Raw genomic sequence first — 17,106 nt, 5'->3', positions numbered from 1 at the left:
AGCTCTTTTTCTAACTTTTCTTTCAAAGCTACATACAGTGGTACCTCGGGTTAAGTACTTAATTCGTTCCGGAGGTCCGTTCTTAACCTGAAACTGTTCTTAACCTGAAGCACCACTTTAGCTAATGGGGCCTACCGCTGCTGCCGCGCCGCCGGATCACGATTTCTGTTCTCATCCTGAAGCAAAGTTCTTAACCGAGGTACTATTTCTGGGTTAGCGGAGTCTGTAACCTGAAGCGTATGTAACCTGAAGCGTATGTAACCCGAGGTACCACTGTACTCATCACTTAAAAAAAGAAAAGAAAAAGCATACACACCCATCACTTTTCTTATAGAGGCTGCCATCTCTTTCAGTGCCATGTTCCTTATTTCCCTGAGGTTGATGTAAACTATAAGTCGTACTCTGACGGAGCTGAGAATCCTAAAGGCAAAAAATAGTAGATTGGTTACCAAAAAAACCCCCACTGTTTCAATCCCAGCTCGAAACTCCATCACATTCCCATTATTCACAGCCCAACCAGCTCGGATGATGACAAATGATCCATAAGCAACTTTCACTTTTTCTTTTTTTCACTCTGCAGCAAAATGGGCCACTTAAAATCCAGGCATCGCCACTGTCAAAAATACCTGGTTGTCCAGGCCCTCAAGACTCGCAGCTCAAGTTTTTGGCAAAGGCTTTAATGCGCAGGTCAGTACGATACACAAGTCAGGTCACAAAGCATTCACAATTTGTTTTCAACTGCAAGCATGATGCTGGGGCAATCCTGTGGATCTGACAGTCCCATCATGACTACCCTGCAAAAGCTAACTTCTTTGAATACCCCTCTAGACTTCTAAATAGCACATACAATCGGTAGCGACTCAAGCGTTACTGCAACCGTTAATTTAGCTCAATACAGCGTCTCATTGCACTAAAGCACAATCGTTTAGCAATTTGATTAAGCAGAAATTCTTAGGTTTTTATGTTGCGATCTTGCTGCATACACTTTGCAAAAACCGGCTCCCAATAATTCAGTTATGAATTTGATGCGAATGTATGTTCTGATAAGCCAGCTTTTGCTTACAAGGGAAAAGAATGGACTCTCAAGGAGTAATTAAGTATACATCTGAATATTTAAAACAATGAATACTCAAAAGGGACAACATACATGTCAATTAATCTATGAACAAACAGATCTCTCAGGCATCCTTCACAACACGAAATACAAGAGAGCCCAAGGGACTCACAGACGGACAAAAGCCAAGCAACTGGATTTCAGCAAAGGAAATAATTTTCAAACTAGCCTGACCTGCAACTAAACATTGCAGTGTGAAGTGCTCCAGTTAAGGATTTGAGACACTGCATTCCATCCCCCCCCCTCCTGTTTTGTTTTTCAAATTTCCACCCAACAGTCATTCAACATTCCACTGAGCATGCTCAGTTTCCATTAGGCTGTTTTTGCCACAAGGACTTTCGTTGAAAGATCTTATTCTATTTTATTTTATTCCAAACTTTGGTGTTCCCCCAATGCCTGCTAATATTTTCCTCTTGTGAGTGGATGATGCCATTTTGGCTATAGAAGGACCAGCACTCAAAGAATTAAGATCAGTTTCAGTGTATGTGCTTTGCCTTGATTTAATTTATCCACCTTTAAATAGCTAAAATATGTTCACACAATTTGCAAAATATGAAACAATTAAGCCAACAGATTATGTTTCAGAAAAGAAGACCAGTTACTTGAAATGCACATGACAATCATGCAATGTACCATTTACAAAAACATTCAAAGGACTTACTCTCCTAGACTTCGGTCACAAAAGGCAAATGCATTTTAGGAAGAAAAAAAGATCAGTTGCAGTGCAAAAAACAAAACAGTATTGGATAGTACACCAGAGGGAGTCTGACTTGGTTTAAGACACATTAATGCTCTAATAGCACAGATCTGAAGGTATCTTTTTTGTGCATGTACCCAAAACTAGGTATCCAAATTATCTATGCATAAAAAATCATTTTCCATTCATTTTAGGGGTAGCGACTTTCCATGACCTTGCTTCATGCATACCATTGGGGTACCCTGGGGATGTGCAGCCAAGAGCACTTGAAAGCCACTCAGCATACGCTTTTAAATCTAACAGCATCAGATACGACAGAATCTAATTAGACATATAGTTTTAAATGCTTTACTCCATGCTTCTGAAGCATAAGGTGGTTCATCCTAATCAGAAATGGAAACTGTCCCCCTAGGTACATTCTAGACGACATTCACTAAGTTTTACTTAGTGTAAATCCCCTGAAATTAATGGACCTAACTTAATCAAGTCCATTAATTTCAATTGGGCTACTCTGGATAACACTTAGCTGAATACCACCCTTTGTCTCAACCAAAACTCCTGCTCAGGATTGAAAACCATAAGCCAAAAAAAACCCAATATGGCCATATACACACAGCTGCGTAAACAGCTACAGATTTCTTTGAAGCTCCACTACTGAAGAGGCCAAATGTTCTTCATTCCAGTTGAGTAATCTTGCCTCTTTAGCAGCCTATGCCCAGAAGTCAACCCAATCACTGGTGTGACTTACAAGCAGCCACCCTCAACACTTTCAAAGAGGGAGACAGGCCAACTAAATTGGGAGAACTAGTGGCGAAAGCCTATGGACACACTGGACTCAAGCCCTGTTGACTTGAACTTAATGGTTATGAATGTGCTGAATCGGAGACCTCTGGGCCACAACCCCCGGAAACACTCAGCCTCTAGCCACCAAGGGTTTCATGCTCCCCAGGGCCCAATTGCAGGCAACAGGAAATAGCAGAGAGTCGCTGGTATGTTAAACTCAGGGCCGGAGAATTGCTGCTTTAAAGCTCTCCAACCCACAAGAATGTGATGGAGCCCAGGAGAGGGAATTCAAGCCTGTGGGCTCACTATCTTTCCTGAAGAATGGAAGGCTCTAAGGCAGCATGTGGACTGCATTGCTAAGTGGACCCCAAAAGAAGGAAATCCATGGTGACTAAGGGGTTGGCTGCGTCTAGAGATGTTGCTCCGTGGTTATGATCATTCTGGTTATACACATGTGGGAGCGGAAGGCCCTTAATTTGAGTAAGAAATGATCCTCTGCCTTAGCAACAGAATCTTCTCGTTCTCCACTGCCCTTTGTGAGTTTTCATTGGTCATCAATTCTACGCATAACTACTGTCCAGTCTCCTCCGCAAATGGACTTGAATGTCAAGACAGAATTCAATCCATCATATGTAACATTCTAAGAAAGCTCCACAGGTTACAGCTTTGGGGAGGGGATGGTATCTCATAACAAATAAACTGCTCTGTCAATAGAGGCAAATGTGGGTGAAAGAGGTTTTTCCGTTTTGAAGGTGTCATGCACAAATATGCACAATCTTATTGATGATATAATTTCTTTTAAAACAAAGAAGGAAGCTCTGCACAGACACAGAACACTTAGGAGGAACTGCATTGAGACCATGAAGAAGTGTGCTTTTTGTCTGAAAGTCCACATAGTTTATTCAAGTATGATACAGGACCCACCACATAGTATAGGGATGGAGAGGCTGCAGCCCTCCAGATCATAGCTGTCAACGTTTCCCTTTTTTTAAAGGGAAATTCCCTTATTCCGAATAGGATTCCTCACAAGAAAAGGGAAAAGTTGACAGCTATGCTCCAGATGTTGGGCTACAACTCCCAACATTCCTGAGCATTGGCCATGCTGGCTGGGGCTGATGCAAGTTGGGGGTCTAACAACAGCTGAAGAGTCACAAGTTCCCTCATCCCTGTATAGCACTGGTCTTTGAACAAATTGCATAGATTTGACACGTTCAGGCAAAATCTGTTTTTCACTTTTATTCCTCTCTGGGAACTATTCCAAAAGCCATCACATAGACACAAAACATGAACTCTCCCAGATTCTTTTTTCTTAAAAAACAAAAAAAAACCAGCCAAACATTTCCAGATTCTCTACCGTAACACCCAAGTGCAAGGGAAGCAATTAAGCCTTTGTGCAAGAAATAGGGGGTGGGGGTGGAGAGAAGCTTTGCGGAAACCTTAACAAGATCACCTCGAACCCAGAACAAATTCATACAAGCACTAAAACTATAAATGTTCCCATTAAATTAGTAAAAAAAAAGTGTGTTAAATCACCTTACATGCTCACCTCTTTCTGCTCAACCTGAAGTGCGGTTTTTAAAATGTCCCTAAGTTGAATTAATTGCTTTCTTTCTTCATCCTGCACTTGCTTAATCTGCAGCAAAGACACAACAAAAGCTTGAAATAAACTGGGAGGGCTTCTACTTGTCAGTACAAACCTTGATGCAGAGGTAATGCTCCTGTACCTTTAAGCAGCACATCCACTGACACCTGCGAGTGGGGAAAGCCAGGAAGGCCCTGCTCTCCCCTTCACATGTTCAGGCACCATCACACAGATGCTTCTGGTTCCACTGGACAATCTCCCCCCCCACACACACACACACAACAGCCATACAATAAGACCAAATGCCCTGCAAGACAGAACTAGGAGAGGGAGGGAGCCAGGCTGGCTGGCTGGCTAAAATACCATCACATGGCTGCTGCTAGATTAGGTGAGAATTGCCCTTTCTACTGGTCCTCCTCAAGGTTTGCTAAACCTTGCCCATCTGCAAGATAGCCGTTTTGAGCTCATAATTTAAAAGTTGTGTTTCTTTTCTCTTTCTTTCATTCTATTCTCCACTCTCTCCTGAATACTGTTCCTTTATGGGTCCACCTCTTTCCCCGCTGAAATTTTTAAAAGTTGTGAAGGTGTGTGCTGCTTTTTGTGGCTTTATTTTGTTTTTTATTATTATTAATTTTAAGAGACTCTCTGGAGTCTCCAGTTGGAAAGCAAATGTAATAAGTACCGTATTTTTCGCTCTATAAGACGCACCAGATCACAAGACGCACCTAGTTTTTGGAGGAGGAAAACAAGAAAAAAAATATTCTGAATCTCAGAAGCCAGAACAGCAAGAGGGATCGCTACGCAGTGAAAGCAATCCCTTTTGCTGTTCTGGCTTCTGGGATAGCTGTGTAGCCTGCATTCGCTCCATAAGACGCACACACATTTTCACTTACCTTTTAGGAGGGGAAAAGTGAGTCTTATAGAGCAAAAAATACGGTAATATGAGGGAGATATGGTTACTTACTGTGTGGAGATCTGTGGAGAGCTTCTCTATCGATGGTTTTAAACTTTCAACTGCTTTCAGGCCATCCTGAAAAAAGCTTTGGAAGAAAAATAAAATAAAAAGGAGTATAAAATTAATTTGCCTGAAATTTCCTGAATGGAAAAGACAAAGCATTGATCAGTGTGTGTGCGTGCGCACGCAACACACTAATTGAATGTGAAAATCTGTAAAAAAAAACTTGATCACAAAACACATTTCCTTTAGGCGCCTCTGCGATATGGAATCTACACCTTTTTGTGAAACAAAAGGAACAGGCAAAATTCAATAGTCTTAGGGAAGAGGACAGTTGACCTATATCTCTTGGGCTCCTGTGGGATTTTTGTCTTAGAGATTTTCATGACAAGAGCAGAATTCAAATGAGGAAATGGAAAAATGCCATTTGATGTTTTGGGGAAAGGGGATGATTAAAATATCCCCGTTGCGATATCTGATGCAACAATATTTTGCCATCACTACTTTACCAACTAACCCAAACTTAACGAAAAGCAAGAAGACTGAAATTGTACAAAGGGGTTTCAAAATAAAAGGGGACAAGTATTCTCTCTTACGTAAAATAAAAATACGTTCTTCATGACTTCATTCTGGAGTTTCCTGCTGTCATCCATAGTAGTCATTTAAATTCAGGTAAAGGAACAGCGCCCATACAGATGTATTGGGGATTTTCACTGCTGTTCTGCCCAATAAGGCAAGCTTGCCTCTCAGTTGTTGCTGCCCGAGAGAGCTGCAGCAATCAAAACCACAAAGAAATCTCTGTCTGCTTGTGTGCAATTTTCTGAAACGCATTCAAACTCCTGCTTTGGATCATGGCCACACAACAGTTGTTTACATCCAATATTATATTCTCCTGGGTTTCTATGGGTTCATTAACATGTAAGTCAGTATATGACCCAGTTTTTGTGCCTTTATGTGAGATGTGAGAACTGTGCCAAGAGTCTACACCGTATGCACTGAATCTGGTAGATAACTAAGGATGCAATCCTAACCCCTTTCCCCCTTCCTGGTATGACTCTGCGGAGTGGCACCGCCACTGCCACCATCTGCTCTTGGCAGTTATGCCAAAAAACACTGGGAGAGAGGCAATAGTATCTGATCCCTGCACCAGCTCCAGGTGGCCCACAATCCAGGGTTAGCTCAGTCCCATTTTGCTCTGTTTCAGGTCTTTCCATGAGCCTCTACTGATGGGGATACTACCAGCTGGCCTCTTTCCCACCTGCCCATTTGGTGGCCAGCAGGAGGCTGATTCAGCTGGCAAAACTGAACAAAGGGACACCTCCATACAGTTCAACTCTCACACACACACACCCCCAAAATCCCCCAGCATAAAGGAAGTTTGGATTGCTCTGTCTGCCATCAAAGTAAGCCATATTTAGATTAGACTTGGCAGTTGCTTGTGCTTCTAAGAACTTCCATAGATATGCAGAAAAAGAAAGGCCTTTCCTTCCCATTTTTATGTTACGGTCATCTCTGAATGACAGCAAAGAAACATGGAGCGCGTTATTCATGTCGGAGCGCCATGTGCATAAGGGAGCCCCTTATGGAGCGCTTGACTGGGAGGGTTATATTTACTGCTACTGGTAGACACAAAGGCTTTGCCTTTGAAATATTGACATTTGGAATCCACAGACATCTATGATTTGGGAGTTTTATACAGAACCATATCTCTATCGTTCTCCCTGTCTCTGTATTACCTTAGCTAAGGAAGGTCTGGAGAAGAAACCTTTGGTTCCATGCTCGTTCACCTGACTAATCATTCAACAACACACTGAGCTAGAATTCCTTTCTCTTTCTGAAGGCAGTAATACAAATATCGCGTTTAAATAATGCATGTTTTTTTAATCAGTTGTTGCATGATTGTCTATTACAGGACTTAAACCTTTTGCTTTGGAATAAAAACGTCTGGAACATCTCACCGGGGGGCGGATCACATTTCATCTTCAAGCTCTGCAGGGCAATGCTAAGTCTGAAACTTTCCATATTGTGTGGTGGAACATTATTTTGCCTGTTAATACCAGGCACTTAACAACCATCAGCGGCCTCTTTTTGAAATGCTCAATAAATACTATGCATTTGGAATATATTTTTATGGATGTCCCTCTCCCATTGTTTGATCTTTATCCCGTATGCCATTTCATTTCTTTTGCTGGGCTTTTGGTTTTATTGCATCTGTATATTTGAAAAAAAATGCTTCATAAAAATGATTCCACTCTAAAAAGACAATACTGTACAGCAAGGAACAAATCACAGAATGCGTATTTTGAAAAAGGGACATAGCTAAGAGCATATGCTCTGCAAGCAGAAAGTTCCAGGTTCTAGGGAAACCCAGCCAGATGGGCTGGGTATAAATAATAAATTATTATCATTATTCTTACAATTTCCAGCACCTCCTGTGAGGGGTGGAGAGACCCCTGTCTGAAACCCCAGACAGCCACTGAACATCAATGTGTAGACAATACTGAGAGAGAGATGGATCAATGCTCTGATCCAGAATAAGGCAACTTCCTACATAAAGTGTATTGGTGACTTGACTGGCTGTTAAGTACTCTACTCCCACTTTTAAAACATCCACCCTTTGGGAAGCGGGTGCTAAAAACGAGTTAAAAGCCAGGGCTCTTGGCGCCCTGTTCCCAACGGTGCGCTTTTCCCACCCCTGTGAAACAGAACTCCTGTCAGTCGCTAGACACATTCTGCAAAATACGAGAGGTGGTATAGCTGACATGCCTCATTCCTTTTCACAGATTACTAATCATGCCAAATGGCCATGTGGAAATTAAGAATGAAAGACAACTGCATGGCTTGGTATTATCTGAGCCCAACGCCTCATTTCATTTGTAATAATACACCCGGCCGACCATAATTGACCTTTTAAACCATTCAGTCTGACGGAAGAACAGTAGTGAAATATACGTACAGCTGAGCTTGACAGATTTGTACATGTCACCTCCAAAAAAGCATTAGTGCTACTAACTATTCTGTCAGAGAAAGTAGGAAGAACAATGTTTTCAGAGAGCATACAGTTACCAAGAGACAGAGAACGTACTTGCACTGTGCGTGGAAATACTTGATCAGGTTTTGAAGCAAGTCAACTCCTTTTTTAATCTTGATCTCATTGACTTTCAGCAGGTACTGTTAAAAAAAAAAAAGCACACAAAAACAGTTATTAATTACTGTTTCAGAATGAGGGTCATAGAGCCAGTGACAATTAAACCATTTGAATTCTGAACAGTTCAAAGAAAAGAAACAGCATTTTTTTGGTGGGTGGGGTGGGAGGAATCCACCACAGATGGAGCAAACGCTGAAAAGGTTTTCTTCAGCTATCTAACGTAAGCAAGTGGAACGATAGGCCATGGTCCAAGGAACTAGTTCTGCACATCCAAAGCTTTATTATACAGTGGTACCTCAGGTTACAGACGCTTAAGGTTACAGACTCCGCTAACCCAGAAATAGTACCTTGGGTTAAGAACTTTGCTTCAGGATGAGAACAGAAATTGTGCTCCGGCGGCGCGGTGGCAGCGGGAGGCCCCATTAGCTAAAGTGGTGCTTCAGGTTAAGAACAGTTTCAGGTTAAGAACAGACCTCCAGAACGAATTAAGTTCGTAACCAGAGTCACCACTGTACAGCAGCTCCCTCTGCCACACGGCAAACTACTTTTTGTCTTTAGTGAACTACTTTGTGAGGTCCCCCTGAAAAGCGGCATATAATGAATAACTTAAATAAAACAAACTACTTTTGAAAGCAAGGAGCATTTCTAAACAATTTGTGGCACACCGAGGATTTCTCAGATGATTGTATCCATAATTCTCTGGAGTACTGGGGACATTTTTAATATATGAATAAGACCTGGTATTTAATTTAACATGACATGAAGGCTAACTAAGTCTTCAACTTCAGTTGTAGTTTGGCCCTAACATCTAAAGCATACAGTGGTACCTCGGGTTACGTACTTAATTCGCTCCAGAGGTCCGTTCTTAACCTGAAACTGTTCTTAACCTGAAGCACCACTTTAGCTAATGGGGCCTCCTGCTGCTGCTGCGCCGCTGGAGCACAATTTCTGTTCTCATCCTGAAGCAAAGTTCTTAACCCGAGGTACTATTTCTGGGTTAGCGGAGTCTGTAACCTGAAGCATCTGTAACCCGAGGTACCACTGTACTTGCTTGGAAATTAGCTTAGTTGAAATGTATGAGAGTCACACTGAACAGAGTGGATTTACGATTGTATTGTTGATCATGGTATCTCACCCAGCATGAATGTGGGCACCTGGTAAAAGGAAAAGGTAAAGGAACCCTGTGGGCACCTGACAGACACCCAGCTCATGTAAGCAAGGGACTGCATTGGTGCTGCTATTCCCTCTTCCTTTAATTAATTTACTACATGTAAGGTCTCCAGCACAGCAGATTCAAGTTTAATTTACTGCGCAAACAAATCTTCTTTAGTAGCTCCTCACAAATTAAGACCAAGTATATTGATCCTAAGCATCTAGCACTAATCAGCTTTGTTCATGTGAGCACAGTATCAACTACTCTTCATTTTTGAAGCCCTACTAAAAAATAGTCAAACCATGGATTCTGAACGCCTCCATTTCAGAATGCTTCAGCTTCCAAATGCCGAAAACATGGAAGTAAATGCTCTCGTTTTCAAACATTTTTCGGAAACTGAACATCCGATGTGGCTTCCGCTGAAGCAGGAAGCTCCTGCAACCAATCGAAAGCCATGCCTCGGTTGTCGAACATTTTGGAAGCCAAACAGACTTCCAGGACGGATTATGTTTGACAACCGAGGTTTGACTGTACCACAGAAACTATATATGACTTACAATAAGCTTTTATGCACACACCAAGTGCTTTTTCTTACTTTTCTACCTTACAATACCACATCAAGAGTTGCTATATTTCTGGTGGATATTTCAGGACTGAAAAGTTATTTGTACTTTTATATGGTGGCAGATAAGATACCAGAGAAGGAAAACCAGAACAAACCCAAATCCACACATTAAAATTGTCTCTCTATGTCACAGAGCTCCTAACACATCTTTTTATATTAATTATGGTGTCTAAAACTCCCCAACTTTCTGCCTTAATTTTCTCCATGTGAGTGTTTTCTGCTTCTAAACTGCTATAGGTGTCATGCTACTAGTGCGCTCTATGTGGGGCTACCTTTGAAGGTGACCCGGAAACTACAACTAATTCAGAAATCGGCAGCTAGACTGGTGACTGGGAGTGGCTGCCGAGACCACATAACACCAGTCTTTAAAGACCTACATTGGCTCCCAGTACGTTTCTGAGGACAATTCAAAGTGTTGGTCTGACCTTTAAAGCCCTAAACGACCTCAGTCCAGTATATCTGAAGGAGCGTCTCCACCCCCATCGTTCAACCCGGACAGTGAGGTTCAGCGCCAAGGGCCTTCTGGCGGTTCCCTCACTGCGAGAAGCCAAGTTACAGGGAACCAGGCAGAGGGCCTTCTTGGTAGTGGCACCCACGCTGTGGAACACCCTCCCACCAGATGTCAAAGAGAACAACAATTACCAGACTTTTAGAAGACATCTGAAGGCAGCCCTGTTTAAGGAAGCGTTTAATGTTTGATGGATTACTGTATTTTAATAATTTGTTGGAAGCTGCCCAGAGTGGCTGGGGAAGCCCAGCCAGATGGGCAGGGTATAAATTATTATCCACTTGGTCAAATTCTTTCAAGTAGAAGAAACTTAACACTGTCAAATCTGAAGATATTCTGCTACACCAGTTCGACTCAGACAATCCTCAGATCATGGTCTGGAGGGACAGACATAGGCTAAGAGCTCAGTGTTGTATCTCTACCTTTCATCAGTGCCTCTTAGCCACAACAGCTATGTTCCGCTGTTGGAGGCACTATGCCTCTGAATACCACTTGCTGGGAATCACAAATGGGGAGAATGCAGGTCCACTCAGCTCCCTTCTGTGAGCTTCCCATGGGCATCTAGGTGGCAATTAAGAGGCCAGGATGCTGAACTAGATGGGTCATTGGCCTGATCCAGCAAGGCTCCTCTTATGTTTATTTTCTCTCCTCCATTTCTGTTTATTCTACATATACCGTTTGCTGCAACAACCAAATAGGTAAACTGTGTAGCCTCTAAACTACAAGTTATAAGCCAACTCCAATCCATTATTTCAAACAACAGTTTGCAGGTTACTGTCAACCGTAGTTTGCAAACTATGATCAGAGCTGCCCAGAAATGTGAGGAGAGAATTGGCATGTAAGAAGTGAAAAGAGAAACTACACTGAGGCGAGGGGAACTCGAAGGTAGAACATTCCCAGTCCTACTAATGGTGGATTCAAGGACAATCCACACAGGGCTACTGCCACACAAAACCAAAGAGCAACCAAGTTTTAAACCGAACCGTTACAGAACAATCCCTAGGCAGCAAATTCATTGCAGCCCTTCAGGGCATGAACAGCTCTTTCCCAACAGCTGTTAAATTTCCCTACTTAACCAAATAAAATGAGATTTTATTTTTCCCCATCTCTCAACAATACTGCAGCAGATGGCAACTTGAATGGGTGCAGGAGACAATCCCCTAAGCCTAGGATGGGAATAGTTGCATAAAGGATTTGCCTATTTGGTTTGTTTATAATCTGCGCACACACACACGCGCGCAAACACACACACACAAAGGCTTCATGGGATGCCAGTTTATCATTAATAAAATAACTGTGTAAAAAGCAAGAAATTCCTTCCTAAAACTGGAACCATCCAGGTTAGCTTCAAAATTCCCTTTACTTCAGCACTTGCCACAGAAAATAAAAATGAAATAAAATGTTTACTCTTACCTCACACATTTGTAATTGGAAGAACCTCCTCTCTTTCTCCATCTCTTCTGCTATTTCAGCCCCACTTATTTCTGTACGTATCATCCCGTGTAATTTAGCGTGCTCCTTCTTCTCTTTCTCTATTTTTGTCCTGTGTGGAAGAGAACCAACAAAAGGGCCATCAGCCTGAAACCTCCTTCTTTTACTCGTTTCGGTTTTGTTTCAGGGTTGTGCTCGACACTCTAAATTAAAACTGCAACCCACCCAGTATAGCGGAGCTGTCCTGCTGAGCTCAATAGTACTAAGCTCCAGATCAACAGAGTTTTACGCTCAAACTAAAATGCTCCTCACTAAAATCAGGCCAACCTGCACAAGAATTGCTAAATTCCGTATTGAACTGCAGGTGTGTAATCGGTTTCCCTTTTTCACAGCTATGGAGCCCTTGAATAGTATGACGCCATCATCAACTAGGTGTAGGGTCTAGGGAACTAAATGGGTTTCTGAAATACTCTCTGAAGAGTGGGACTGGTAATAGCCTTTTAAAAACGTGCATGAGATACCAGTACAATAAAGCATCTACAAAAGAGACACACAGACACTCATTCTTGTCCTTGCGAACGAAACAATGAGCTAAAAAACAACCCCAAATCACTTATTAACGAAAAGTTGGGCCACTGAAAGGTGGATGGAGTCCACTGCGAATTAAGATATCTCTGAAGCCAAACCCAGTTGACCACCTCTGTGTGTTAAGATTATAAAATTTCCTCACAAAGTTGCCTCACAATCCTCAAGAAGTAGTTAATGGAACATTTTACAACCAAGTGGCAAACAGTCCTCACAACACGGCCCACATATTACACACTCTTTTTCAGCTGCTACACTTCCTTAGCCAGTTCTGTGAGCCAGCTTTACACAGCGCTCCCTTGTCGGGCCGAGTTTACTTTCTTTGAATGAAGCCAACCCTTCCCCCATCAACCCAGAGCACAGCTGTCTTCCCTTCCTGTTCCTGAGCCAACTTGACATTGCAAATGCAAGCCAGAAGGGCTGCGTTGGAGGCTTCCGAGTCTTAGTAAGCAAGCTGCCCTGATTACCCAAAGGTCACTGTCAACCAACATGGGAAGCAGTGCAGCAGAAAACAAAACAGCAACACCAAAACCTACAACACATAACTAGGTTACTGGGATTAGGGGGCAGGAGTCTTCATTTTGCACTGACATTTGTATTTACTGGTTCCCGCCGAAGCCACTGAACCACATGCGATAAAAATCAAAGGCACGTTGTATTTGTTAAAATTATTTGCACCCAGGAATTGCGGAGGGGCAGATTCTTAAAAGAGGGAATTAGGCTCAGTATAAAAAGGATGCATACTGACACAGGGCACAAGGTATGATTCACACTTCTGTGATTCAGGAAGGGACTTGTTGTGCTAGGATGCTCTAGGCACAAGCCTGTGTCTGGTATTTCAACATTTTCATACATATCTATAATTTCAGACATATGCAAAACCGTGCAGCGTAGAGAAGTGCTGAGAAAGGCTTTTTTATTCAGAAAATGTAGGCAGCGCAGATTCCTTCGTTTGCATCTGTTATACACTTGCATAAGAACTGACATAATGGGCGACATCCGTCCTGTCATCATTTCCTCAAATGTGGATGCTTCAGACCATTTTAACAGCACAAGGCACCAAGGAAGTAAAATACTCCATTCCAAATCTTGCATTCTTAGTTCTGACAATGCTATCAGAGAACACAATAGGCAATCATTTCCCTCTACACTTGCATTTTCAATAACCGTAGGTGGATTAGAAGTGAGTCCGCCAACTGTGGTTCAGGCTACCTGCAAATAGCATTAACACCGGAGCACATGTAATGCTAACCATAGTTAGCTCTGAAATGGAATAAGGAATGGCTAAGCAAGGGGAGGGGTGCACAAGGTTGCCAGGTGCTATCCTGACTGCTAACCCATAGACAGGAGATTAGGCATTATAGTTCTGCACCAGGCCATTGTGAAAGGGTCAACAGTTTGTCTCTTGAAAACAAGATGCCAAGGGAACTGAAGACCAAAGGAAGGTTCACGTACAAGGGCAGAGGAAACACTATTTACCGTTTTAGTTACCATCCGCTGTCATCTAAGGCTACTGAACCAAAGCAGTGGATGCATTTAATTAAACCTCCATTGCTTACAAGGATTAAAGAATACACAGAATCTCCAGGGTTGCAATTCAACCCCTTGGGCAAACTAATCATCAATTTATATAATTTCTGTTAAAGAGGATGCCTGGAGCCAATCCTGCACAGAAACCCAAGTATTATCTTTCTCCTTCTCTCTCTCTCTGGAAATTGTATTCTTGGAAGGAGTACACAGCAGCTATGTAAAAAAACAAAAACAAACCAGCTCCTTACGGAATAATTTATTGTTCAAATGATGTTCGTTATATGTTTAACACAGGCACGTTTACTATAGTCCTCTAGCACAAGGTACTTTCCAAGAGTTGCCTCTGAGCACAGCAATTTTTTCTTTCTGGCAACATAGATCCATGAAAAAGGAAGTGATGGTACCCTTGCTGCAGGCAGGAGAGGGGCTTTTTTGTCTGTTTGTTTTAAAGGCTTTTGTGCTGCAAAAGTTCCATAAAAGAGCTGGGTTACTGCTGGAGGGAGAAAGAGTCATCTCACTTAAAGGCCTTGGTCAGCCTAAAAAGCTTTCTGATTCGGATTTACAGAACATGGTGAAAGAAGCAGGGAAACGATTTCAAAAGGAAAGATCATAACTCCATACAGTCATACCTTGGTTCTCGAACACGTTAGTTGTCGAACAAATCGGCTCCCGAATGCCAAAAACCCGGATGTAAGTGTTCCGTTTTTTGAACGTTTTTCGGAAGCTGGACATCCGACACAGCTTCCGCTTGAGTGCAGGAAGCACCTGCAGCCAATCGGAAGCCGCACCTTGGTTTTCGAATGGTTTCGGGAGTCATACAGACTTCCAGAACGAATTAAGTTTGAGAATCAAGATTCTACTGTATTCTGAAAGCCTATTTTAGTGTCTTCTGTAATGCTTAAGCAGCAGACGTCATAGCAAACCAGGGTCTTCTTCACGAATTCTGGTACATAATTGGCATCTGAAGCACGGAAGAGGCAGTTTGTCACAATATCAAGTTTTAGTGAGAAGGCACATTCGAGCTTGGGAAGCCATAGAAATGTAGGAGGCTGCCCTCTACAGAATCCGCCAGCTGGTCCAGCTAGCTCACTTGTTGCCTATACTGACTAGGAGGCTCTCTAGAGCTACAGACAAGGGCATTTCTCAGTCCTTCCAGGAGATGCCAAAGCCTGGGCATGGCATTTTTGCATGCAAAACACGTGCTCTGAGTTTACAGCTCCCTCCTGTCTGCTGAGAGTGCAAATTATTTTCTTCTACTGTATATGCTTTGTCTGCATACCATGCTGTTAATGTTCAATCTTATTAAGGACAGTCTAGCAGAACAAAGGCAAAGCGAGTGCTCAGATTTTAAACCCAGCCAGACCTACTCACAGGCCCACAGTTAATTACTGGCACTTTTATCATAAAGTATTGAATAGTACTGTTGCAACAACCACTTCGAGGCATTCTCAGAAGTAGCTTTTCCTTTAGCGCGATCACAAACGCATCACCAAGAGGATGGTATTTCATCCGCGTATAATAAAAAGTGATGGCAGCCTTGCTGCAGGCAGAAGGGGAGCTTTTTGTTTGTGAGCTTTCAAGGAAACATGCACTGCAGTACTGCATGGAGAGTGGGAAGCACACCAGGCTTTTAAATAAAAAACCCACATCAGACGTTGTGCAAAATGGTGCGAATATTGCTGGAGGGAGACAAGGCCATCTCATCCAAAGGCCTCCTGTAGCCTAAAAAGCCTTTTTGCTTAGGACTTCTGATTCACAGAACATGGTAGAAGGCAGTAGGGAAGCTCTCTCAAGAGGAAACATCATAGAAAAGTGTCTTAAAGTATTCCATGGATTTGCAATAACAACACCGTCCAAATGAAGGAGCTGCTACTGGGCACGCCATCTTTCACCCCAAAAACCTCAACTTTCGTTGGGGGGGGCATACAAATGTGCTTCTGGTTTGCTTTGGTGCTGAAATAGTTGTTGACCATTTTTACTGATGTTATTGCTATTCTGCTAGGCATTGTGTTATCAACACAGCTATTCTACTGTCAACTTCACCATTGTTCTATGGTCTCATTATGTGATCATTGCATCACCTCCAAACATCACTGCCTCCAATATATATTAAATAAACAAACAGATTTCACTTCCTTGAACACAGAGGTGAATTTGGCAACAAGCAGACAAACTCTGGAGAAGCCTTGGACAAGGTAGAAAATTTAACAATGGCTTCCAGTGGCTAACAGATGGAGCTTTCATGCCCTGCATGGCTCTGTATTCCTCCTGCCGCTTTTGTCTACAGTGACTACTGGTCTCCTAGACCCTTTTCCATCCTTTGACTGTCCCCTTAAAACTCTACTTCTCTTATTTTTACAAAAGGAGTATTAAATACAAAATTGGTTTTCTGTGCCAGGGGCAGATGGGGCTCATCAACCTGGAAGGTAGCCCATGCAGGAGAAGGAAAACTCTGATCCTAAACCTCCGTTGCCTTGCAGGATATCTTTGGGAGAAGAAAGGCTGAGGAGTAAACCCAACACAAATCCAGAGTGGAGTGCCTAAGATGGCTGTATGGTGCCTTGCACGCCTCCTTCTGGCAACTCCTGCAGCCAAACGTATTGCTCTGATTTCCTTTGAACCACATCAGCAAGGTTGAGAGGGGTTTGTGGGGTTTTTTGTCTGGGCAGTTCAGGACCTCCAAACACACTGCCCAGGCTTGCGCCCCAGGGAGGTCAACTCAGTGCTGCCAACACAGTGGTTTGACTTCACCCCTGGAGGTGCACTGCATTGTCTCTCGAGAAAGATGGATGCCAACAAAAGTGTTGCTGCAACATGAAGCTAAACCAGCAGGATTTCTCTCCCTTCACCTGCTACACACGTTGAAGGAAACTAATCTTTCCTGACACACTCAATTTATCACTGAAAGGCCCACTACACTGCACAGTAATAAGATTCTGAGTTGCAAAGCAAATTTTCAGCATTGTGCACCAACAGGTTCATACAATGAGGGCAT

The 17,106-nt window shown here is 42.7% G+C and overlaps 1 protein-coding gene across 5 annotated transcripts in view; it reads right to left on the bottom strand.

Annotated features, from left to right (window-relative positions):
• The window catches only part of ASAP2 (ArfGAP with SH3 domain, ankyrin repeat and PH domain 2), a 100,234-nt gene that overhangs the window by 42,138 nt on the left and 40,990 nt on the right, over nucleotides 1-17,106 (bottom strand). For all 5 annotated transcript variants that reach the window (XM_083607189.1, XM_083607192.1, XM_083607190.1 and 2 more), the window contains exons 6-10: nucleotides 11,979-12,108; nucleotides 8,217-8,302; nucleotides 5,141-5,216; nucleotides 4,141-4,227; nucleotides 317-420 (exon numbers count right to left, since the gene is read on the bottom strand). In XM_083607189.1, coding sequence (XP_083463315.1) covers nucleotides 317-420; nucleotides 4,141-4,227; nucleotides 5,141-5,216; nucleotides 8,217-8,302; nucleotides 11,979-12,108 — 483 coding nt within the window. The remainder of the gene's footprint in view (nucleotides 1-316; nucleotides 421-4,140; nucleotides 4,228-5,140; nucleotides 5,217-8,216; nucleotides 8,303-11,978; nucleotides 12,109-17,106) is intronic.

This window comes from Podarcis filfolensis (genome assembly GCF_964270895.1).
Source record: "Podarcis filfolensis genome assembly, chromosome: 3".
Classification (NCBI taxonomy): domain Eukaryota; kingdom Metazoa; phylum Chordata; class Lepidosauria; order Squamata; family Lacertidae; genus Podarcis; species Podarcis filfolensis.
The sequence above is the reverse complement of the archived record's forward strand: the minus strand, read 5'-3'. Positions and strand labels throughout refer to the sequence as shown.